Source organism: Myotis lucifugus, unplaced genomic scaffold (assembly GCF_000147115.1).
Source record: "Myotis lucifugus unplaced genomic scaffold, Myoluc2.0 scaffold_119, whole genome shotgun sequence".
Lineage (NCBI taxonomy): Eukaryota > Metazoa > Chordata > Mammalia > Chiroptera > Vespertilionidae > Myotis > Myotis lucifugus.
Window position 1 is genome coordinate 2,481,912 of NW_005871167.1, and position 25,434 is coordinate 2,507,345.

General features: G+C 55.3%; 1 protein-coding gene across 1 annotated transcript in view; it reads right to left on the reverse strand.

Annotated features, from left to right (window-relative positions):
* LRP1 (LDL receptor related protein 1) overlaps positions 1-22,254 on the reverse strand; it is a gene marked incomplete at its 3' end in the record, with an annotated part of 54,573 nt that extends 32,319 nt beyond the window's left edge. Inside the window, 6 exon segments of the mRNA XM_023757941.1 lie at positions 6,960-7,223; positions 7,344-7,472; positions 8,631-8,750; positions 10,473-10,610; positions 13,342-13,464; positions 21,707-22,254. Of these exon segments, the coding sequence (XP_023613709.1) occupies positions 6,960-7,223; positions 7,344-7,472; positions 8,631-8,750; positions 10,473-10,610; positions 13,342-13,464; positions 21,707-21,773 (841 nt within the window).
* Between the last annotated feature and the right edge of the window lie 3,180 nt (positions 22,255-25,434).

A 25,434-nucleotide genomic window follows, 5' to 3' on the forward strand; every position in this document is an offset into this window, starting at 1 on the left:
GGGGGGGGGGGGCGGGGGGCGGGGGAAGGAGCCAATTTGAGATTCTCATCAAACTGGTTTCCTCTTCAGGCCCCCCCTGTTGAAACCCACTCCCAGGTGACAGAGAAAGGTCACGTGGATGAGTTATCTCTGTAAGTGCTGATGCCCCCGCACCCAGCCACTCTCTCCTCTGGGCCCTGGTGCCGGCATGAGCGGAGAGAAGGGTGGAGCGGCCTGGGATGTGAGTCCCAGGCCAAGTAGGAAGAGGGCCCAGTGCAGGGGTGAGGTGATCAAAACGCCCCACACACCGTTACCACAGAGAAATCAGATTACAGTGAGCGCTGCTGGGCTGCCCCCAGAGGAGCCAAAGTCCCAAAGTCCCAAAGGGAGGGGGACCTGCCCACAGCCCCAGGCAGCCGGCAGGGTGGGCGAAAGGCAAACAGGGCTGGGTGCCCTTTGCTTGGTGGCGCGGTGGGGGTCTGGGGGCTGCTGGCACGTGGACGAACTCCATCACTGGAAGCTGTTTTCCCAGCACCAGCTGGTGCAGCTGGGTCCTTCTCTCCGTTTCCTGAGGCTTCCCTGAGTCACTGCCCAGCCCGAGGCTGGCAACACCCTGCCCTGCTCCCCACCCACCCCTCCCTCAGCAAGAGGGGAGGAAGAAGCCTGAAGAGGCTAGCGCCCCCTCATCAGGTGCAGCCCATTCCCGGCCGAGCCCCAAGACAACGCTGACCTTCACTCCGGGCCTCCCTCCTGGCCTGTGTTCCCTCCAAGTTCCAGGAAGGGACCATCCTGCTCTCAGATATTTACCCTTGGCCGGTCTCCCCTTCCACCCAAAAGCCAGGCAGGGCCCCACTCAGCAGGCCGGTGAGGAGTTGGCAGGAACTGGAGTCCCCAGCCCGGTTTGGCCTCCCCTTTGGTATTTTTGCAGCTGGAGACTATTAGTTGCAAGCAAAAATCCTTTGTTATCCAACCCCCTCCACCACATTATTTTCCTCTCCCCTAAAGTCCAGATTCCTCTGCCCGCCCCACCACACGTATGCACACATTCGCATGCACACACACACACACACACGCTGGGCCACTCACACAGTTCTACGGCCAGCACAGAGCTGGGCTCAGGCTGAGAGAGGGCGCCTTCTTTCAGGGCTCCCTCTGTCCGTGGCATGGGGGGCAAGTGGGGTTCTGGGGTTGTGCCCGAAGACCTGAGCATTCTGGTCCTACACACCCAGAGGGTTTGCTCTTCGTGGTCCAGCCTACTCAGGGCCGACCCACCGCAGTGCACCCTCCAGAGGGGCTCTGGCTTAAGGCCCCAAACCCTGAGGACAGGAGAGTCTCAGGTAAACCCCAGTGGAGAGAGGCTGTGTTGTGGGAGGAGTTTGGGGGAGGGGGGGGGCTGGAGTCCTAGGAGGTTGGGATTCCAGCAGAGAGAAGGCCGCTAGGACGCTGGGAGGGAGAGGACAGACCGCAGCCTGCCTGTGATGTCGCAAAGGACTTTCAGTTCCAGGCCCCAGAATAGACCTGGGGTGTGTGCTTTTAGATGCTGCACCCTCCCTATACCCTGACCCCCGTGCTCAGCACCCTGAACTCCCCACAACTCCGGTTTTCTCTCACCGTCTCCGTCATTCACAGTGTTCAGGAGGCAGTTCCCTTAGTGGCTGCTCTTCCAAAAAGAACAGGCCCCACCCCATTCCCAAGAAGACCCCAGCTTCAGCTGCAGGAGTCCATCGCTCTCCCTAAAATAAATCCCGGGAAGGACGGGGCCCCTGAGCCCTGAGGAAATATCCTTCACACCTCCACACACCCAAATGCTGTAGGGTAGGGTGCAAGGACCCGGGGTGAGGAAGAAGAATCCCATTAACCATAACCATAACCTCGGTGAACACATTGCATCTGTTCCTTATTTCAGGAACCTCCCCACCTCACTCATCACTCTGTTCTGCCCTGGGCCCAGCCTCGGTTTGAATCAGCATTCTGTCACCTCCTGTGGGACTATGGGCAAATTACTGAATGTCTCTGAGTCTCAGTTTGCTCATCTGTAAAATGGGATGGTGCCTTAACAACAGCACATAGCACAGGGCCTGGCCGACAATAAACAAGACACAAATGGGAGCTATGGTTTGTACCATGGTCCTCCTTCACCTCCATCCTTTCCGTCCGCAGCTTTCCCACCCAGTGACCATATGTGCCTCCAGCCAGAGTCCTATGGCCTCCTGACTAAAGGTAGACCCTCCAGGTGGGCAGTGTACAGGCTCCCATGGCCCCAGCAGTTCCATTTACCACAGCCTGTTTACCTGACTACAAATACTGAGAGGTCAGGGCACTTTTATCTTTGTCCCCAGCTCTTGACACACATGTACTGATTCATTCAACAAATATTTATTGAGTACTGAGTCCTCACTCGGTCGTCCTAGCGTCGGGACATCACTTTTTCCCTCCCCTTTACTGCCAGAATCCTCCTTCGCTGGCCTCTGGATGCCCAAGACAGTGGGAGAAGACATCTGTCTGGTAATCCTCCTGCTTGGGCGGGGGGAGGGCTGGGGGGATGATCAGGAGTCTGGGGCTTGGCAGAACATTGCTAAATGGCATGTCCTCACGATCCTGCTTCCTGCCAGGTCCTGACTTCAGCTCTTCTTGTTCCACCAGCAAGTCTGGGACTCGGCCACACAGTGTCACCTCTGTCCCCTGGGCCCCCTCCCTGCTCAGAATTCCACCTGGAGGGGGGGGGGGGGGTATGCCCTGCTTCCTTCCCCTGCCTGGCCCCAGTCCACAAAGTATTCAGTCTTGGGATGAGATGGCTGGATTCTGCAGCTCTGATTCAGAATCAGAACCAGGTCTTTCCGCTGTTGAGAAATCCTTACTGGGCTCTAAAACACATCTCTCTTGCTGAAGTTCCTTCCTTTGGCTTGAAAACAGTAGGGAGGGGGTGTTGGGAGCAGGCTGGGGAGAGAGGCGACTTCAAGGAGACAGCGGGGGAGAAGACAGGGCTGGAGCTATGCCAGAGACACAGGGCTGTCCCTGGCCTGGGAGAGGGGAGGAGGGCTGTTCAATGATAGAAAACTCAGAATGGGAATGGGAAGCAAAAGCACCAGGATGCGGAGGGCCCAAGGCCAGAGTGGGGTGGCTGGAGCTCCTCACGATTCTGACACCCTGTGGGTACGAAAGGCCAAAGAAGGGGTAGCTGGCTTTCTTACATGGCCTGTAAGGGTCCCGTAGGTAGGGGATGGGAGGCTGAGAGGGCGTGGGGTGTCAGTTCAGTGGGAAGACAGCTCCCCTTCCAGCTGGGGAAGCCAGTTCCTCACAGGCTCAGACGCTGCTCTCTGCCCTCTCTCTGCCTTCCTTCCAGACAAATCACTACCCCATTTCCTGTTGTGACTTTAAATGCGAGCTTGCACACACACACACACACACACACACACACACACACACTCTCTGGAGGGAAAAGAAAAAAAGAAAAGTGAAGTTGGCCAGCTGGAATTGGGGACCCATTTCGCAACCCTGCTGCCTGCAGCCTCCAGGGCCTTTTCTTCTTCCTAGGGGGTCTGCCTCCTCCTTCCCCGCCAGGAGCAGGGGAGGAAGCCCTAGGACCTCCGAGAGCCCCTCCAGAGCACCCCCTCACGCACAGGCCAAAACTAAGTGACTCCGCAAATCTTATTTCCTTCAGGGCTCTATCTGCAACCTTGGAACCTCCCTTTACCCACCCTCCCCTCACACACACACACACCTTCCCAGGACCCACGCCTGCTCCTGCCCTTATTCTTCTCACAGTGGAAATAACCTCAGAACTGAAGGGACTGGGCAGAGGAGCGCAGCTTAAGGCATGCAGGCCGGGGGGGGGGGGGGGGGGGGGGGGGGTGACCTCAACACCGCTCGGCCCAGCACCATCCTTGCGGGGGGGGGGAGGGCGGCCAGGCTTGTCTCAGGGACTTCCAGTTGACCCCTCTGGCCCTCAGTTACCAGAACTTAAAGTCTTTTGTGTATCATTTTCAAAATATTCACCACGTTTATGTACGGTTGTACTATTATTTACCTACTAGTTCTTTAAATCAATTTATTTTGCTGCATCCTAAACAATCTACAAAATCATAGATTTGGAATGCTAGTTATAGGAGTTCCCTAATGAGTATTCCCTAAAAACATAACTACAATAATAAAAACTGCACATCTATGTGCGACGGAAAATCAAGGCATCCCTGCTTTGGGAAAGGCAGTATTAAAAACCGAGGGGTTGGCCCTCGCTGGTTTGGCTCGCGTCGACCTGCGGACTGAAGGGTCCCGGGTTCGATTCCGGTCAAGGGCATGTGCCCAAGTTGCGGGCTCGATCCCCAGGAGGGGGCATGCAGGAGGCAGCCAATCAATGATTCTCATCTCTCTCTCCCTCTCCCTTCCTCTCTGAAATCAATAAAAATAGTTTAAAAACAACAACTACAACCGAGGGGCTGGCCTTGGGCCTCCCTAAGAGTCTCCCATGACTCACGGTCATGTTCTCAGTCCGGAATCAGGGTCCTCAGAGACCACCCATCCAGCTGGGAGGATGGGCCTTTAGGCGATAGCCCAGGAGGGCGGGGGAGGGATCACCCCAATCCAGGGCAGTGGGAGCACTGGGGCTGTGAGAGGAGGGTGCGGGAAGGAAGTGCACATACACACCTCTCAGGATGCTGGGGATGTTGCTCAGTGGATGCCCCCACTCTTGAGTACAAACAGAGGGAAGGAGCTGGGGCCAGTCCTGAGCCTGCTCCACAAGCCTCTCCTAGAGGCTGCACTGACCACTGGCCACCGCAGCCTTGGAGGGTCCTCTAGGGCTCTCAGGACTCAGAGCAGGTCTGGCTCACTCGTGCCCCAAGACCCAGGTCTTACTTCCTGGCCTCCTTCCTCCTTTCTATTCTATTTCTGTATCCCGAGTTTTCTGTGGGGCAGGCTCCCTCTTCTTCCCACACCAGCAGGCAGGCTTCCCTTGGCCTCTTGGCCTCTGAGCCCCCGCACCTCTCCATTGTCAGACTCCTCCCTCCCACGTGGGGCTCAGCCCAGGGGTCTGATGGAGGTCACAGTCATGGCCAAGAATGGGATGATTGCAGGGAGGGCTCCCCCAGAGGGCAGAGAGAAAGCAGGAGAAACCAGCAGCCCTTCTTCTCCATCCGCCCTGGGGAGCTAATTACAGGCCAGCAGCCCACTGCACAGGTGAGCGCCTGGGACCAGCCACCCTGCACAGCAGGGTAGGCCTTCAGCCTCTCCTGGGAATGGGGGGGGGGGGGGGGGTACACTGGGGATGTGGGGAGGGCACTAGGGGAGAGACACTTTCTATTTCCTCAGTTCAGGGCCCATAATTAGTTTGTGGGATGAGAGCAAAACAATCATCCTCAGGGTGACAGCCAGACATTCAGGCGGCATGGGGTGTGGGGTGCAGGCAGGGCAGGGGGGCAGGGACAGAGGCTGGGGCAAGAGGAACCCACTTCTTCACCCCACTAGCACTTCTCCCCAGAACCTTGATCTCTTCCCGGCGCTTGGACTCTGCCCCAGAAGGGCCCACGGAACCTAGCAGACTGGGAGGCAAGGCTGTGTTTGCCAAGGGAGGGATACCCGCCTGAGGTTATTTCCGGCTTCTCCTGGGGAGGAAGGCAGGAGAGGGGCCAGGCCAGAGCAAAAGCTGAGAAGGTTCCCATCAGGGCACCCCTCCCCAGCCTCCTGCCCACGAGCCCAGGGTCTGGCCTCAGGGCCAGGGAGGGAACTGCTGGAGCTGTTTGCCCAGACAGGCCTATTAGGTGGGGCCATCGACAAGGAGCAGGGAGAGGGGAGATGTCTCACGGGGTCTCCCCCGAACCCTACCCCGTTTGCCATGGAGTTCCCTGAGCAGCCCACCCCCGAGAGCTCAGCCAAGCATGTGGGGCAACCCCAGCTCGGTACTCCAAGGAGAACATGTCCAATCACAGGGGAGCGTTGGTCACCAGCAGCCCGAGGACCCCACTGGGATGCTCTGGACCTGAGGTGTGGACAGTATGATGAGGCCACAGAGGGTGGGGCTCTCAGAAGAACATCTGCTGAAGCAGAACTAAGCCCTGCACCTTCTCAGGGTCTTTGTCCTCCGTGGGGATCATCACACAGGAACCAATAAGGAACTTCAAGATCTAGACAGGCCCAAGGCTCACAATACTAAGTCTTTTGTTTGCCACCCTCCAGCTACCTCTGACTTTCACTTCAATTTATCTGATCCGAACAGACAATCTCAATCCCATTTTGCAGATTAGAAACCAAAGCAGAGTTACAAGGAACGCTGGTTTACTCAAGGTCACAGATCAAGTTACCCTCCCCAGTGGGTCGGATCAACCACAGGCCCCATCGTTCCCTCCGCCCTGTGGTGCATTTCCTGGTAATGTGATGATGCCAGATGTTTTGTTTGTTTATATAACAGCATCTTGAGCTGAGCAGGAGTGCTCCAAGCGCTGTATCTATGCCCTGGCCCCATCCCCAGGAACACCCCTTAGACAGCAAAGTACAGCCTAGGGAGGGAGCCCCAAAGGGAACATCCTGAGTACCCTAAAGCACCCAGGGGGTCCCAGCCTCACCGCTCCTCCTCCGCTCTCATCCACCGCCACACAGTCCCCCAGAAACAGCCCCAGGACCTCCACACCCGTGCTATTCTGGCGACATCATGAAGACAGACCCAGCCAATCCCTCAGGCACTACCCGGCAAGGCTTCTCAGCCCTCGCTACCCCTTCGAGGGAAAGCCCCTTGGAAACCTAATCAACACTCTTCTCTCTGAGAAGGGACAGTCCCCGGTCTCTGGAGATTGACCGGTCATTCCTCCTTTGAGGACTTCTCAGATCGGAGCCAGAAAAGCATGGCCTGACTCTGCCCCTGTGTCGGCTTCTTGTTTAGGTTCCAGTGCCTGACAGGGGTCACCCTGTCTAACCATCAGCTTCTGCCCCAGCCAGGCCCCACTTCCCTTGCCCTTCTGCACCCTCCAACCTGGGAGCAAGCGACTCACGGTGCAGGCTGAGGGAGATGTTGATGGTGTGCTCATCCACGAAGCCCTTCAGGCCAGGCAGGCGGGCACACTTGAGCTGCGTCTGGGCGGCACTGTCCCCGACGTGCACCCAGCACACAGTCTCGTTGGCGTAGCTGAAGTCCATGGCCGTGGTCTGCCGTGTGCTGGTGGGCGTGATGGTAGACACTTGGGCCCCACTCAGGTACGTGGCCAGGATGTTTTGAGAGTTGGCAATCAGCAGCACCGGGGGCCGGTCTACCGGCTCTGTGGATGGAGGAGAGGGGGGTCAATGCAGCCAGGGTCCCTAGGACCTCACAGGCTGCTCTCCACCGAGGAACAGCACTGAGGGCACCTCCCCTTGTGGGCACAGGTGACCCCACCCACCGTTCTTGGCCTTGCAGGAACGGTTGTCTGGCTGCAGCAGGTAACCTTCCACACAGCCGCAGGTGAAGGAGCCATCTGTGTTGGTGCAGAGCTGGCTGCAGGTGCCGTACACCGAGCACTCATCAAAGTCTGCCAGGAAAAAAATCAAGGGCATGGTCATGGGCAGGGCGATGAGAGCAGGGAAGCGTGTGCCCTCAGACACTACCACTGTCCATCCCTACAGCTACGTTGGAGGACAATTTGGCAGAATATTATAACAATAACCGTGCAAACTCACCCAGCAAGTCCAGACTTGGAGAAAGGCGCATATGTGCATACCATCCATTCATTCAGAAAATATTTCTTTAGTGCCTACTCAGTGCCAGAGCTGTCCTAGGCTCTAGCGCTACAGCAGTGAAGAAAACAAATTCAAACTGTTCCCGCGTAAAACTTAAATTCTGATGGTAAATGGAATACTGGTATAATAATAATAAATACAAAAGAAAGATAAATTGTATTTTTTGAGCTGCTAGTGCACTGGAAAGTGACTGGTGCTATGAAAAATATTAAGCAGAGAGAGGGGAAAGGGCACGCAGGCGGGAGTGTGATTTAGAGTGGCCAGGGGTGGCCTCCCTGGGAAGGTGGCATTTGTGCAAAGGCTCGAGGGAGGCAAATTTAAAACAGAAAAGTTTGCATTGTTTGTAACAGAGAGAAATTGGGAACATCTTACTCATCAATAGGGCGATGGCCAAGTAAACTGTGGTAACAGTCATACATCACGGCGGTTTTTAAAAGAACGAGGTAGATCTCTACGTATTAACATGGAAAAATCTCTAGAACATGCTGAGTGGAAAAAATTGAAAACAGATATGTACAGGATGATTTTATGTAAAAAAGAGCAGATGCGCATAAACAGTACTTTCACTGGGGTTTTCCATGAGTACATGCGCACAGATGTACAGAAAAAGCCCCGGAAAGAGAGAGAGCAAACCGGTAACAGAGCTGATCTCCACAGAGATGGGAAAGGGACCAGAAGTGAAGAGGATTTGTCGAAGTGGACTTTAGTTTTATCTGTCGTGCTTTAACTTTTTTACAAGAAAACTCACATGTGACCTATATAATTTTAAGATGAATTTTTAAACGTCTGGTGGGAGCAAGTGGGCTCCGAGTCATGCCCGGAGGCTATATATAGGGCCTGTAGCCACGCCTCCTCTCTGGCACCTTCCATCTAACTTTCTCCTACTCCAGCCAGGCCCGCTGGCCCTGCCTCCCTCTTCCCACCACCATCCCAGTAGCAGTTGCACTCACCTTTGCAGGTCTTCCCATCTGCCTGCAGCTGGAAGCTGTTGTTGCAGTAGCAGGTAGGCCCGTTGAGTGTGGGGACACAATGGTGCTGGCAGCCCAGCTGAGAACAGTTGCCTAGGAGCTCTGTGAGGGGCAGGAGACACACACTCAGGGCCTCAGACCTGGCAGCCACCCCCAGACTGTACCCTCCACCCAACTCCCGTCAACCCTTCAGAAACCACATTCAAGGCCTGCGGTGTTGGAGAGGAAAGGGGCTTAGGAAGCATCTACCATATTTTGCAAGTGGGGAAACTGAGACTCAGAGAGGGTATAAGACAGGCCCAAGGTCCAGGTCATTTAACCAATTAGGGCTTACAACCATCTCCCTGCTCTGGCCTCCCCCTGTCCCACGGAGAGAGGTGCGGAGGTTTGTTGGGCTCAAAGGGAATGTGGGCAGTGAGTCTTATTCCCTTCATATGCCTCTTATTTGCACTGCCCGGGGACTACCATGCCGGCCCCAGGCTGCGGGGGAAGAGTGGATATGGAATCGAATCTTTCCCCACAGGATCCCAGCTCTGGCTTGGAAGCACCCCTGCAACTTATCCCTTGAGCCCTAGAGGCTTCTGAGAGAAGCCTCAGTGAAGTCCAGGCGGAGGATGGCAGGAGGAGCAATTTGGTTCCCTCCGGATTCTTCTCTAATCTTTCTCCTGCCACTGACCCACTTCCACGGGGGAGACGCAAGGGAATGAGACAGGAGGGGGAGAGGTGGGAACAGCGGCCCCCCCCAAACCAGCGACCCAATTAATGGCCTTGCGTGGGGCCAGGCGGCCTGGCCACAAAGACCCCTTTGTCCAGCTGCCTCACCCCCCCACCTAGGAGTGAGAGCTGCCCCAGATGCTAAGACGTTCAGAAGCACTAAGCCTGCCAGGCAGAGCTGGGGTGGGGGGCCAGACCCCAGTTACTCCTTTTCCTCCCCACCTCCACCCGAGAGCCCAAATGTGCTGTCTGTCCAGCCTTCCAGCACAGAGCGGGTAAGTATTGTTTCTTCTAGAGAATCTAGAAGAGTTTCTTTTCTGGATATGATTTGGCAGGGATAGGTGTTTGAGGAGAACCAATGTCTGTAATATCAGAAAGGAAGTTCAAACCCTAGGTTTTGAGGTTCTTTGTTATTTTTAAAACTGAAAAGGTATTTGAGGTATTCAAAAGGAAGCACATTTGAACATGCACCATCCGCTAAGGTGGGATGTGCGTGGTAACCGAAGTCAACCCCTGGGCCCACACTGCACCCCATCCCAGGAGCTTCAGACAAGAACAGGCAAAACCAACCAAAGGAGAGGATTAAAAACCTTCCACACACTCCCTTCTCCACACTCCCTGCCCTGAGTGAACAGGACCTGGAGGTGTCTCCTCCCACAGGCCAGGGAAGCAGACGAGCAAAACTTCAGCCCCCCAACCCCAGCTTTCATCAGAGTCTGCTCTTCTCTGGTCATACTCATGTTACATATAAGAAACCATTTGGAGAAAAGGTCCCACTATTTACAAAAAAAAAAAAGTATGAAAACACTGATCTCATGTAAAGCTTTCCGTTTACAGGTGGGAAACTAGGGTCTGGAGAGGGGTACTGACTTGTCCACGCACAGGGAGAAGCTCAGGACAGGGCCCATACTTGGACAAGCTCCAAGCCCAAAGGGCCCACTGATTTTGGCCGCTGTCTGGTGGCAATTCTATGTAGGGGCGTAGGACAAAGCCTTATCCCTACTGGAGGTGCAGGGACAGTCCTCGGATGGCAGGCCTCCAGACCCCTCAGGTGCCCAGCTGAGAACTCACCGCAGGCACCTGTGAGAGGAGAGGTAGAAGAGCCCTTACCTCGGCAGTGGGCCCCCTCGTCCGAGCCATCCATGCAGTCCTGCACCCCATTGCAGAGGCGGGACATGGGAATACACAGCTCAGTGCCCAGGCAATTGTGCTCGTTCGGCTGACATCGCTGGGCCTTACTCTGTGGGCCTGGGGGCAGACGGAAAGGTTAGCATTACCACGCTGGCAAAAGCAGCTGTAGTTGGCCAGCTGCTCCCTGGGAGAGGAAGCGGGAACTGAGACTTGGGTTTCAGACATCTGCATTTTTGAGATCTTAGGAGGCCTCAGAGTTGGTTAGACTCTTCATCTAGAGCTCTTCGACACAGATGTCACACACCTGGGAGCAGCTAGGTGGAGGGGAGAACGCGGCCTTCAGCCAAGAGTCCACTCTTCCAATGTCCCCTGCCTATGGACCCCAACGCCTCCACATTCTACACTCAGGAGACAGGCCAAGGTTAGAAGTGAAAGGTTTCAATGAGCCAAGGAAAACAGAGTCCATGTTAGAAAAGCTCCAGTGACAAAGAGCATCTCCTTCCCATAGCTGCCCGGGTCACAGAATGGGCTAAGAGTCGGACGGACCGGGTCTTCCGGAACTGCACTGTCCAATATGTAGCATCAGGCATAGGTCACTACCGCGCACTTGAACTGTGACTAGTTGAAAATGTAAGCATAAAATACCCACTGGCTTCTGAAGACTTAATGCCACAAACAAAAAAGAATGTGGCCCAGCCGGCGTGGCTCAGTGTTTGAGTGTTGACCTATGAACCAGGAGGTCACGGTTCAATTCCCAGTCAGGGCACATGCCAGGTTGCTTGCTCAATCCCCAGTAGGGGATGTGCAGGAGGCAGCCAACCGATGATTCTCTCTCATCATTGATATTTCTCTCTCTCTCTCCTTCTCCCTTCCTCTCTGAAATCAATAAAAAAAAAAAAGAATGTGAAAGATCTCATGAATACTTTTATATGAATATTATACTAAAATGATAAAATGTTGGATACACTAAATAAAATTAATTTCACCTGGTTGTTTTTTCCTTTTTAAATGTGGCTACTAGAAAATAGTGAATTGCCTTATGCTTTGCATTGTATTTCTATTGGACAGCACTATTCTAGATCCCCCAACCCCAGAGCAGCCTGTCTGATAGAAAGATCTGGGAAGGGTCAAAGATGGAAGCCCGCTGGTGATGTCTCTGGTACTTCCTTTGTTGCCCAAGAAGATGGACTTGGGGTGGCTGTTGAGCTCCTCAGAGAATCGTCAGGCCTTGCAGGCTAGGAAGCTGGCTGAGCCCATGAGCTGGAAGACAGACTACTGTGGACTGGCTCGCCGACCTGGACGGGGTGTGTGAGAGTGTCTACCTGTGAGTGGGCTATCCTGTGCCTGGGCAGGAGTCTGCATGCACAGGTGAGGGCGGTGTGTGGTGTGCAGTGAGGGGATATCTGTGTGTCTCCATTTCCACATTCTTTGGGGATTGAGTCTGGTTTTGTGTGTCTGTCTGAGTGCTTCTGCACCTCCCCGTTTTGAGTGTTGACTCTGTGTTGCTGCTTTTGTATATGTCGGGGTGGAGGGTGGACAAGTCAGTGCCCAGGAGAGGCTGTGTGTGTGATGGGTCTGAGAGTAAGAGTGGGGATGTGTATAAGGTGGGGTTTGCTTCAAGGAAAGAATGGATAAAAAGAGCCAGGTCTGGCCCCTCTGCAAGGCTTTCTTAATCCTCAACACCAAGCATCGGGTCAGAAATGTGGGGGTTAAGGTGGCATCAGACAAGGAGGCACTCCAGGCTGAACCACTCCACCATAGACACTTGTAGAATATCCCTGGCCCCCAGTCCTCCAGGGCAGAGAGAACTGGTGGCTCCCTTTCCGGCCCTAAAATTACCCCTGATAATTACGGGTAAGGGTGTGGGGAGAGCACAGGGGATGGGGCTGGAACAGGATAAACCCGGGAAAAAAAACAGAGACAGACCTAAGAATGCTCGGGCACCTAGACCCTGGCCGAGATTGACAAAGCAGGGGAGAGGCTGAAGGTGGAGACCCCAACACTTTGCCAGCTGCCCAGGATTCTGGGGTCCAGCCAGCAAGTCCTCCACCCCCCACCTCCCACCCCCACTGGCAAAGTAAAAGCTGGGTGGGGACCTTTCTCCCAGTTTAAACAGCTGCCTCTGATTACACCACTTACTGGGGGCAGGGGAAGGCGGGGGTGGTGGGAAACGCACAGGGGTGGGGCTTCTGGTATAGAGACTGAGCAAGAGTTGGTGGCCTTTGGCCTGGGACTCTGAGGACAGAAAGGGGACCCGGCTGGACCTGTGGGCACTCAGCAAGGGCCGGGAGGCTTTGAGGTGGGAAAAAGAAGGACAAGCAAAAGAAAAGGGAGGTTGGGCTCTCTCCTTCCAGCAAAAATGTCAGTGCGGCCCTGGCTGGTTTGGCTCAGGGTTAGAGTGTCAGCCTGTGGACTGACGGATCCCGGGTTCGATTCCGGTCAAGGGTACATGCTGGGTTGTGGGCTCGATCCCCAGTAGGGAGCGTGCGGGAGGCAGCCAGTCAGTGATACTCTCTCACCATTGATGTTTCTATCTCTCTCTCCCTTCCTCTCTGAAATCAATAAAAATATATTTTAAAAAAATGTCAGTGCGGAGAAAACAGTCTTGGGAAGACTCGCGGTGCAGCGGCCGAGTAAGCAATCCCACGGGCCATTTCTGAGCAAGCCAGGCACCCTGCCGGGCACAATGAGGGGGGAGAGGACAGTTTTAGCTGTGTCATGGACAAACAATCACAGAGCAAGGTCTACACCAGGCGAGAGATCAGCTTGTCCTCATCCCAAACTGCCTGGGCCAAAAGGAAAAAGATAAGTCAGGAGTTTTGGGGGAGGGACCCAGAAAAGTACTTACAGATCTCCGGGGCCTCATCAGATCCATCCGGGCAGTCCCTCTCACCATCACACCGCCAGCCCTTGGAGATACAGGTGATCTGGTCTTTGCAGGCAAACTGCTTGGGGCTGCAAGTCTTGGGGACTAGGGGCAAGGAAAGAAAACGGGGTGTCAATGAAGGCTGAAAGCCAACTCTATGGCCCTAAAGCCCCCCGTACAGCTCCTCCTCCTTCCCTATCATCAGGCTCCATTTGGCCCAGACTCTGTGAGTCACAGCCCATGGTGGGGGGAGGTGGCTGTGTGTCACTCCTAGAACACAGAATACCTGTGGTGGGGGGAGGGGGAGGATACAGGGAGCACACTTTACTGCCCTCGCCCAGCTCCCTAGCTGCCCGTCCAGTGCGCCCCCTCCTCCAGCCCTCAGGGTCAAAGCCTTGCTGTCTGGGTCACTCTTGGCCACGCTGACCAACACCTGCAGCTTTGCTGACCGAGAGGAAGGACAGGGCATTTACGGAACATTGACATGTTTTCTCTTATCTTCCTCTCCCTCCCACTGCAAGCCCAGAGCTGATCTTTTGTAACCTCGCTGCTCCTCTGTCCTCTGGGAACTCCTGGTCCTAGGAACCCATCACCCTCTCCCCCATCTCCAACTCCTAACTAACCACCAGGCCCCCAGACGGGAAGTGTGTGTGTGGGGGGGTGCCCTTGGTACACCCGTAGCTTGGAGACGTAGCTTGGAGACGATATCAACGGAGGTACTGGAGGGCAAGACTGTGGGGAGGGGAGTGGGGGGGGCAGGGCAGGGGGCCCCACCTCCAGTCCCTAAAGACATAGCCTCCCTTGTGCTTAGACCTCAGGGAGGACTTTCAGCAGATGTCCCCAAAGATAAGAGGCACCTAAAGATCGCTCAGGGTGATGGCGTTGGAAAGCCGAGGCAAGAGAGGGCTGGGGGGACCTGTGGGAGCTGATTCCAGCCCAGCCAGACCGTGAGGCTGCTGCATCCAGGGCCTCTTTGCGCTGTCCCTTCACCCCCACCGGCTTCCCTCTGCTCCACGCCATCCTCACACCTCATTCTCTAAGGAGGAGGAATGAAGAATGTAACACTAACTCCTATCACGGGCTCAGTATGTGCCAGGGATTGTGGTAAGCCAGTTCTTTCTCTGTGTCATCTCATTTAATCGTCTTCCCCACAATATGAGACAGTAGGTACTACTCCTGCCACCATTTTATAGACGAGGACACGGAGCCTCAGGAGGGTGGGGTCACATAGTAGGCAAAGGACACACCAGGGCTCACTCAGTCTTGAGCCGACTCCAAGCTTTTAACCAGTGCAGCCTATACTAGTCTCCCCATTCCCCTAAGAGACACCCAGCTGTTCCTCCCAACCCCATCACCAGGTCCCCATGGGAAGGAAAGTCCTCCCGGTCCCTTACCCCCACCCAGGGCTGGCTCCCAGTCCCCCCGCTCTTCATCGCCTTTTCCTCGTCCTGTGTCAATTCCATTTCTATTCAGCTGGCGTGCACTGGAGACCAGCTCTGTGCCAGGCACTGCCTAGGCACCAGGGTGCCAAGGAGGAGTAAATGCCCCTCAGGAGCCTCAGGTCCCTGGGAAGGCAGCTGCACACCACGACCTCGAATGCAGGGCAGAGTGAGCTCGGGCTGGGACGGAGTCTAAGTAAAGTGTGTCAGGGCTCGCCGGGAGGGACAGAGTCTGAGGGGGCCACGTGGAGAAGATGTCCCCCCTCCCTAACCTCCGTCGCTGGCAGAGGGCACTACACCCAGGCCCTGACCAGGATGAGAGCCGAGTTCAGGAAACACATCAAGGATGGCCGGGCCAGGCCCTCCCCCCCAGAGCCCCCCTCCCCTCCCCCCCACCCTGAGCAGGGAATAAAGGCCCCTTGAGGAGGTGGATAATACTGAGTTCATTGCCCCACTGGGCCAGCTGTGAGGTCTTCCCGGGGAACCCGCCAGCCTAGTTAGCATGCCGGAGAAGGGTGCTCTTCCCCTGGCCAGCCGAGACTGTCTGGGGGGGTAGAGGGGGCTGGAATGGGACTCAGAGGCAGATGGGCTGTTTGAAGCCCAGAAATGGCCTCCATAGCCCCACCGTGCCTCCCACCCCCACCTGGACATAGTCCACACCCCCAAGCCTCCTGCGCCAGAACTCACAGACTAGGCCTGAGGTCACCGGTTGGTCACTCCAAACTCTGCTCCATTCTGCGTCCCAGCCATGATCCCCCCTCCTTTGGCCCTTACTTTGTCCCCCCTGCTGTCCCCCACCCCCATTTTTGGCCTGAACTCGACAGAGGAAACAGCAGCTGGCAAACTCCGAAAGCTGGAATGAGAGAGATTCACAAACCAGATGTGCTCTCGCAGAGGGAAGGGAGTGGGGGAGGGGGGAGTGAAAGAAGAGGAGCCCTCAGGGCTCCCTATCCCACATCAGCATCTCTTCAGACCCAGGGACAGAGAGGTTGGGGATGCACATCTCCCAGGAGCCAGGGCAGCGCTAGGATCGTGGAGAGATAAGTGAAAGAACTTCCTTCCTGTCAGGGATGGTGGAGAAAGCCCAGGGAATGTGGAGTTTGAAGGCTGAGGCCTGTCTTTGATTTCCTTCAGGGGGAGCGGAGAGGAAAGAAACAAATAACCTACTTTGGGGCAGTCTACGCGGCCCAGGGAAGCCCCACTGGAGGTGGGAGGGAGTTGCCGTGGGGGTGGGTAGGAAGCTGGTAATCTGTTTAGAGCCTCCAGCCAAGCCCACCCCCACCCCCTCCGCCCCCTGAGCCTTCTGCATCTGATACCAGCACCCAGAACACCCATCTTTGTGGCCTGCAGCTAAGATGAGGGAGCAACACAGCCCTAAGTTCAGCCCTAAATTGGGGATCAACTACTGGGCTCAGCGGCCGCTGCTGCCTCCTGCCCCTCGTGAGAATTGGGGCTTCGTAATGACAGGAGCTACGAACACTTTACCTGGTCACTATGAGTCAGCCACTGATTGGAAGGAAACACTTTGTATTAACTCATTTAGATCCTCCCAATGCTGTGAGGTGGGTACTGTTGCAATCCCCATCAGACAGAGGTAGAAACCGAGGTGCAGAGCGAGTCATAACTGAGCAGGTGGAGAAGGGAGACTAACAGCAGGGAGCATACTTTGGTCCCTGAAGCTGGGAGTGGGAGCAGGATCACGGGGGGTGGTAGTGGCCTTCAAGGCTCATCAGGGAGGAGAGGGACAAGAACAAGACAGAAGAGGGAAGAAAGAGGGGAGAGATGAAGGAGGAGAACTAAAAAGGAAAGAGAGCAAGCGAGGTTGCAGAGAGAACGCCAGGACACAGGGGCCGTCTGTTCTCAGCTTTGCCTGGAGATGAATGTGACCGCCATGCTAACTCTGGCCAACACCCCTGCCCCCCCTCAGATCCAGGCACTCGGCCCAGCCATGGCCCCCAGGGCCACCAAGCTGGAGCCAGGACAGGAGGCGTAGCGTTGGGTGTACACGGACCCCACTGCCCGGCTTCAGCCTTGGCTGTCCTCCTCTATCCCGTCCTGGGACCTGGGGGGTGGGGCGGGGAAGGGTGCCTGGCCAGAGAAGAGCGCATGAGGAAAGGACGCCCTGCGGAGGTCTTCTCAGAGGAGGGGACCCACTCTTTGAGGGAGAGGGAGAGAGGTGAGACCGCAGATGGTGCTTCCTACAGGACCAGGAGACCTGAGGCAGGAAATTCATGAAAGAAACCCCTTGAGCAGACACCGGAGAGAGAGAGAGATTGTGTGAAGGGATGTTTTCTAAAGGGAACAACACGATATATCTCAGGGAAGAGGAGCCAGGGGGTGGCCAAGGGGTGGGGGGCAGAGCCTGCAGGAATCTAAACTTTCAAACATATGGGGGTGGGGCAGCAAGGGCCTCCCAAACCCAAACCAAGAGCTTTTCACTGAATTTTATGTATTTTGGGTGTTACCCGGTGGCTCTTTCCCGCAGCTCAGCGAGGCTCAGACACATTTTTGTCATTCCTGAGTCTGGGCCTCTGCTTTGCGGCCTGGACAGACGGACAGACAGGATGGCCTGCACTGCCAGGGGAGGGGAAGGGTCTCCCCCTACATCTTGAGTCAATATTGACTCAGCAGCACATTAGCCTGACAAGTGACCTCCCTACCATCTTTTCCTTTCCCCCACAAGGAAGATTCAGACCCTTCAAATGTCCTCAGGGATCATCGTATCTCTCCCCAGGCCTTTATGAGCCCTGATCATCTACCCCCAACACACACACAGGGATCATCCTCAGCAGAAGTGAGAGCTCTAAGCCCCTGAGCCATTCCCCACGCCTTTCTCTAGTTCTTAGGTCATGAGGAAGTCCTGCCAGGAGTCTAACCTCCCTCCTTCCTTCTGAAATATCTCCTTTCTCCCTCTTACTCAGTCCACAAAGCGTATCAAGTTCCCTCCTTGCAGAAACATTCTCTCCAAAATCCATTCCCAAAATTAGTGGAGGGGGAAGACGAGAGAGGAACTTGAAGGAAAGTGGAGAAGAACTTTCACTGCCAAACTGGATACTCCCAGTCTGGCCTGGGAGGGTACGAACAACTACAAAATTTCGAGCATGTGAGCAAGCCCAGGAGATAGCTTTCGGGATACCAAGAGGCCTGGATGGAAGGGATGGCGACGAGCAGAGACAAAGCAAGCAACAGAGATTGAGAAACGGGGCCGAGAATGCCACGAAGGATGGGCAATAAGAGAGATAAACCAAGAGGATGAGAGAGTTTCTGAAAGGCCAAGAGGGCACACGCCAATGACAGACTGACTGAAGCAAAAAGATACAGTGGGGTCTCGGCCCAAAGGTTGCCAAGACAATGACACAGTTATCTTGGGATGAACTCGTGGAATAACAACCCCTCTGAGACCCAGATTAAGGTGGGGGCAGCATATATCCTGATTTAGAGAGACAGAGTCCCTGCCCTCTCAATGTCTGACCCCAGGGAGACCCAGGATAGGGACTACTGCCTCCCATAGAACCGGGCGGGTGGGAGGAAGGGAAGATAGGGCTCTTCAACCTGGGAGGCCAAGGCCTGGGGAGGGTCTTAGCTCCCCAGGAGGAGCAAGAGGGGCAGAGGCCTCTCCTCCACCATCCCGCACCTCTCTCCCAGGGAAGGTTGACCCTGGTGCCCTTCAGAAGCACGGCACAGGAAGCACTCCAGAGCCAACTGCTTCCTTCTCCAAACAATGCAGGATCCTGCTAACCGGCTGAAATCTGGGACTGAACACAGAGGGGTGGGACTAGGTTCTCCAAATGCTCACATCCCACAGTTCGCTCCACCAGGTCAAGGGACCCTTGCATGGGACTCGACTGGGCAATAAGCACCTCCCATTCAGAGCTGGAGGACTTGAAGGCTGGAGAGTCCACGAAGTGGGGGGCAGGGGGAGCTGAAAAGAGACTCCTGAGAGGGAATGAGCTTGGGGTTCTAATGTGCAAGGAGGAGGCTGCAACAGGAGGACAGAGAGTTAGACTTGCATAAGGAAGAGCTCCCAAAGGTGAGAAGGAGTTTGGAAGAGTTTGGGGCATTGGACAAGCTCTGGCTCTGGCCAGGGCCCCGATTGGCATCCTTGGGAGGCCTGGTGATGGGGAAGTGGTTGGGAACAAAAAACTATGGAGAAAATGGAGGAAGGGGAAGCAAGAATGGGGAAAAAGGAAGTCTTATGAAGCAGCCTCAAACATCAAAATATCCCGCTCCCCCTTCCCCCAAATCCCCAAATCAATGTCCCACATGTCCCTGCTTTGTCTTTCGTGTCTCTGCTTTGAAAGATAAGGGTAAAGGGAGATGTTCAAGGAACTGGGTCTGACCAGGGATAAAAGGAGTTTGGAACCTTTCCCCAAAGAGCCAGGAGGCAAACACCTCAGTTTCATAACTCACTTCAACGGTCCAGCTTGTCTGATAAGTGGTAACACACTGCTCAAGGGTGTGTGTGGAGAGCGGTTGGAGGAAGGAAGGCAGTCAGCCTTCGTCCCTGAGCCGGATCTGCCTGGGGCAGCCCTCCTCGCTACAAAATGTTCTTCATCTCAGCAGGATCCTCGATAACCTTTCTTCCCATTCCGCACCCCATCTGTTTCCCCATCCTCCCCATAGCAAGGACACTCGACTCTGTCTACTAGCAGGGAATGACATTGTTCCCCAAAGAGAAAGGGACCCTGGGGTAGGTTCAGGCATAGCAGAGAAGGCAGAAGAGGTGGGGGAGACCCCAGGCTGCTCCCCTGGAAGAGCAGCAAGACCTGTGAGAGCAGCAGGAAGGAAGGTTAGATACTAAGTCAGGTAAGCTGGGGCCGGGAGGTTTCCTTCTCTCAAACATGTCTGTGGGCTTGGGGCTTGAGGCTTGAGGGCAGGGATAGGAAGGATAAGGGAAGCCCTTAGGCTGCCTGGATAGCACTGGCCCTCGGGCCTGTGCAATTCCTCTGCCTGAGCCAGAGTGGGTGAGACTCATGATTCATAGTCCCATTCCCAAGGTAAGAAGGGTAGTGTGTGCTGGGGGAGGGGTCCTTTCCCTGGAATTTTGGGTACAGGTTGGTTTGAGCTGGGGTTACAGCCATGGACTGAGTGAAAATTTTAAGAAAGGGTAGGGAGGCATTAAGGCGAACATATCCAGTCTCCCTCTTCTACTCACCACCAACCAACTTGGTGTGGCAAATAGAACTGCTTTAGAACCCTGGGGGTGACACTACCTGGGCCATTCCTGACTTGGCTGGGGAAACTTTCTGTTCTCCACAGATTCCTGATGGTCTCTCTCTCTCTCTTAAATTTTTTTCTCTCCCTCCCAGAAGCTGCTACTGTATATCTAAATCCCTCTGCCTCGGTTTCCCCTCCCACCTCACAGAATTGATAACGGGGCAAGAACATGCATAAGAGGAAAGTCATGAGTAAGGGTTGGCTGTGAGGGCTGGTCAGGAGAATATTCAGGACAGATCCTCTTTACTCCTTTTGGGCAGATAATTGAGGTGGGGGGTGGCAGAGGAGCAGACAGTCCCCAAGACAGAATAATTGAGGGCCACTGAATATACTGTTTTTCTGGCACAGCTGCTTCCTGACTCCCTAACCTCCCTCTCTCAACCGAAGCAATTTGGGGGTAGGGGAAGAGCGGGAAAGGTAATCTGATTTCAGAGAAAACTTTCCTAATCTCAACCTCGCAAAATTTAGAAGATGGAGGAAGGGTGCGCAATGGTATTAGGCCCAATTTTTCCAGGATGACAGGAAGCGGTAAGATCCCACCCCTTCTGAAGTCAGGGGCCCAGCCCAACCCCATGACCCCAGCTCAAAGCTTAGGCAAGACTTGAACCAGTGACTCACAAATAAGAGGAAAACAAATAGCTGACATACACGGGGAGGGGGCACTTCCCCAACAGGACACAGTTCTAGCCCAGACCCAACTGTAGTATTCAAAGTGTATGTAAATGGAGGGAGAAGGGGAATGGTAGAGAGAAATAAACACATTTACCAAAGGAGCAGGGAATTGGGGAGTGGGGCATAGCCATAACCCCCATCCAACCTCCAACTCTCCTACCAGTCCCCACCGTGATCAGGCCAGAAGGCGAGAAAGCAGCCTTCTTCCGACCTCCCACCTCAGCATTCCAGGCCATTCTCCAGCCCCCTTACCCAACCCTGACATCTGACGTTTTTCCTTTCAAAGCTCCCAGGAATTAAGAAGGAAAATTCAAAGTCACACAGCATCTCCTGCTTCTCCTCTGCCCCCCAAAACAGCCCTATCCAGGCTACTGACAGAGGCCCTGAGAGGGGGAAGTGCTCACTTCGGAACCCAGGCCGGCAGCGGCTGGATCCTGGACCCAGGCCTCCAAGCCTGGTCTCCCAGGCCCAGATTCCACACCCAAGCAGGGGGGGCCTCTCCATGGCCCTCCCTTTCCACCCACAGCCATCTCGGGCCTGCCTGCCCTCTTCCCAGCCAGGCACTCTTGACCTGGCTCCCTCTTCCAGATTCAGAGGCCACTGCAAAAGTCCCTCCACCCCCATTTGCAGCCCTGTATTGCAAACCCGGATTCCTTCACCATTCAGATGGGGGTGGAGGGGTGGAGGATGTAGGGGAGGTGGAGGCCCTCCCCAACCAGAGATAGGAAGAGAAGGCCTCTGGATCCCTGGATCAGAAAAGGGGGGAACCCTCTCCTCCCTTCCCAGGCCTCTGGTCTTTGTTTGGGCTGGGGGCCCCCATGGAAGCATCATTTACCCAGGGCCACATCCTCCAAATTGGACCCCCATCCCCACCCCCAGTCGGGACGCTGCTGTGTCAGCTGGACTGTGATAACAAAAGGCACCCCCTCCCGCGTCTCCCTTCCCCATCCAAACGCAGGAGTGGGGGCTGGGGAGTGGGTGTCCCCAGGGGTCCTAGGGGGCCGCGGAATCTCACTTACCGTCGACAGCGGCCGCGACCAGAGCTGAGAGCAGGGGCAGCAGCAGCAGCTGCGGCGGGGTCAGCATGGTGTGGGCTGATGCAAGCAGCAGCCCCCTACTCTCTGGTCCTGCTACTTCTCACCGTCGCCCCCCCCCAATTGGGGGGTCCCCCTTTTTCCTCCTTTCCTTCTCCTCTATTCTTATCCTATCCTTCAGCAACGCGCACCGGGGGCGTGGGTGAAGAGGCAGAGTTCGGAGCCCCTTGTGGAGGGTCTGCTGGCGAGGGTACGCCCCCTGACCCCAAATCCAAACCCTTCGCCCCCTGCTTTTCTCTTCGCTCCTCTTTCCCCCGTCCCTGGGCAAAGCTCACAGCTCCATCTCCGAGCCGCCTCCGGCTGCAAAAATGCACAATTGGAAGGAGGCGGGGTGGGGGGTGGGGGCGTGGACCGGGTGGGGGAGCCCTTGGAAGGGGCCTGATGGAGCTCTGGGGGCTCCCCTCGTTTCTGCCTCCTCAGTGCACGGGCCTGGAGCTCGCACCACTGTTCCCCCGACTGAGGTGCCGCGGGGCGGGCTGAGAGGGAGAGAGGGAGGGGAAGGGTGGAGGAGGGAGGGAGAGAAGGGGCGGGGAGAGAAGAAAAAGGGAGGGGGGAGAGCTACGCGGCAGTCCTGCGAGTGCGCATGCGCGGGGTTGGCGCGCTGCCCTGGGGAGGGGGCGTCCGGGCGGCTCCGGGGGCTGGAGCTCCGGCCCCGCGGTTCGAGATCGGGGGTCCCGTGGCGCCGCTGGCGGGCTCGGGGCGGGGCGCGTCCTCCCCTCCCGCCGGGGCCTTTCTCTTCTCCGCTGCGAGTGGCTGCAGGAACTGGGTGCTTGGCAGTGGGCGAGCCAAGTGGAGTGGCTGCTCTCTAGGATTCAGCCGGGTCTGGGATCCTGGTTTCTGGAGTGCCTGACGTGCCCCGCGCCTGGGGTGGGGCTGCCCCCCCGACCCTGGGGGTGGGGGGGCAGGGGGCCGCCAATCGCGGGGACGGTTCGGGGAAAAGGCTGAGCTTGGATTCGAAGACTTTTTGGAGAGGGGACCGGGACCGGGGCCAGCGGCGGGGGGCGGGGGAGGAGGGGCCCCAAGGGCCGCCCCCACCTTGCTCCGGGACCTCAGAGGTAACCAGGGACCCCCGCGGGGGCCCCGCCGCAAGCTTGTTCGGCCTCCCGGGGCCTGGGGGTGGGAGGCCCCCCTTTGGTCCCCGCCTTCGCCCTGCCCGCCTGGGCCCGGAGCGCGGGAAGGGGCAGGCGCTGGTTTGGAGGGAGGTGAGTCACCAGCGGGTGGGGCTGCCCCCTTCGCCCCAAGAGGTCGGGGCTCGTTTATTTTTTATTTTTTTATCCCTTCTGCCTGGCTCCCCACCAAGTCGGCGTTTTAGATTCCGAGCAACAGGGATTTGGAATAAGATGAGGGACTCTGGACCCGAGTTCTGAGCGGGCGTCTGCTGAGCGCGGGACCTCTGTCCGGCCCGCGGCCGGTCCGGGAAGGCTGCCTCCAGCCCCGGGCGCCGGCGGGTCCACCGCCCCGCGGAGGTGCTTCTGGCCACTGCCCCCTCCTGGGCGGTGTTTGCAGCCTGCGCCCTGGGCGTCTGGCTTTCTGGTGTCTGGAAGCCAGAGTGCAGGGAGACACAGGCGACTTGGGCTGCCAGAAACTGAGGTTCAGAAGAGAGAGGGTTGTACCCTTTTAAAATTCTAGCCAAGGAAGGGTTCTCCGTCCTCCAGGCTGTCCTTGCAGAAAGCGGAGCAACACTGAGGACTTGTCCCCTGATGGCAGTGCGAGCCACGGAAGAATCCAGAGGGAACCAGAGCTTTCCTCCAAACCAGAGCTCCCTCTGGGCTCGGTTTGCTCCAGGCCACGGCCACCTACCTTTCGTCTTCCAGGCTAGAAATCTCAGACGCTGCCAATTCTGTCTAATCTTGCACGTCTGTGCTCAAGGTCTGTCATTTTTTCCTTTGAAATAAAGCTCCAATTTCCTCTGCCAGAGTTTCTTCACACAGCGGTGGAATCTTATTCATCCTATTATACAGCCCTCCTGGGCTCACACAGTGACAGACACATGGCGGCAGGGACTCACTGAACGTGTTTAGTGAATGCCTATCAGATTCCTTCCTCTCCCAGGACCCTCTCCCAATGTTACCGTCCAAGCGAAATCAGATTGAAACAGATTTCAGACATCTTTGAAAGGAAAAAGCTAGATGGGATGACCGCATGTCGCTTGTAAGGGGGCAGTTTCATTCCTCTCCCTGCTAGTTACCTTACAAAGGTGAGTCTTTCTACATCCGTTCTCCCTGTGGAGTCTCTTCCTGGATGGCAAACCTCTACTGGGTGTCTGTCTGTAGACAACTAAATCCAGTATGAACTCTCCCAGCCACGGACTTCCAAAGTCTGGCCTCAGCCTGCATGTCAACACTTCTTATTTGCTACCTCCCAACTCCTATGAGCTTATGAATGTGAATGTGTATTTATTTTTAACTTTATCTTATAAAAATGGTAATAATTAGTGGTTAAAAGAACCCTCAGCGTATAGGAAGGTACAAGGTGAAAAGTAAACCCGCTGCTCTCCACACTCCCATTCTTCAGTCCCACCCTCAGAGTCACCACTACTGAGAGTTCTGTGGGTCTCCTTCCAAGAGGTTAAAAAACAAAAACCCACAAAAAAACAAATAAACATAATTTAAAACCACAAGTGAGCTCATACAATATATACTATTCTGTAACTTACTTTTTCAATTAACTTATCTTGATCCCTTTCCACTTTGTACACGCACATCTCGCCCTCTTTTTATATTGGTTACTTGCAGTGTCCTTGCTTGGATTCTACACAATCCATTAGGGTTGTTGGACACTTGGTTATTTCCAGTATGTGAACTGTGAGGGTGTCTCTAAAAGAGAGAGAATGCATATTTCTATCTGAGCCTTTAATTATACTGTTCTCCCAGCCCCTCCTTACCCTCCTTAGAAAAGCCGTCCTGTTATTCTCCCTTTGCCCATCTCTCCTGTTCCCAACTTGTACTCAGGATAGCCTCAGTACCTAGACCAGTGGTTCCCACCAGTGGCACACACCCCACAGGGGGGCAACTTGATTTTTAAGGGGGGCAATTCGAGAATGAGTTACTAACAGTGAATTTTTTGCATTTCTTATGGCCCTAGGGGCCTCATATACAGTATATAAATATACAGTGACATTTTTATGCATTTCGGTTCTCTATTATATATTTTGAAACTTTATTTGCTATTTCTTTTATATCACTTCATATTATTACTAGAGGCCAGATGCACGAAGTTCGTGCATGGGCTGGGTCCCTAGACCTGGCTGGAGATCAGGGACGATCTGTGAGGGCACTGGCAGGGCGATGGGGGGGGGGGGGGGGTCGGGGTCCTGGCACCCACCTTGGCCGGCCTGCGGGCTGGGGGCAGCTCCTGCACTGAGCATCTGCCCCCCTGGTGGTCAGTGTGCATCATAGCGACCAGTCTTTCTACAGTTCGGTCAAGTTGCATATTAGGCTTTTATTATATAGGATTTTTTTTTTAACAATTTCTTAGTGATTTCTTCCTCAGTACTTCAACTGTCCTTTTGTTCTTTTATGTTTCTTGTTCATGGATGCCATGTTCTTTGGAAGCTTGTTTAAACCAAGTTAATGGCCTTTTAGACTTCCTCCACATGAATAGGAGTTCACTTTTTGAATAATAAGAATTATAAGTCACAGGGGGGGCATCAG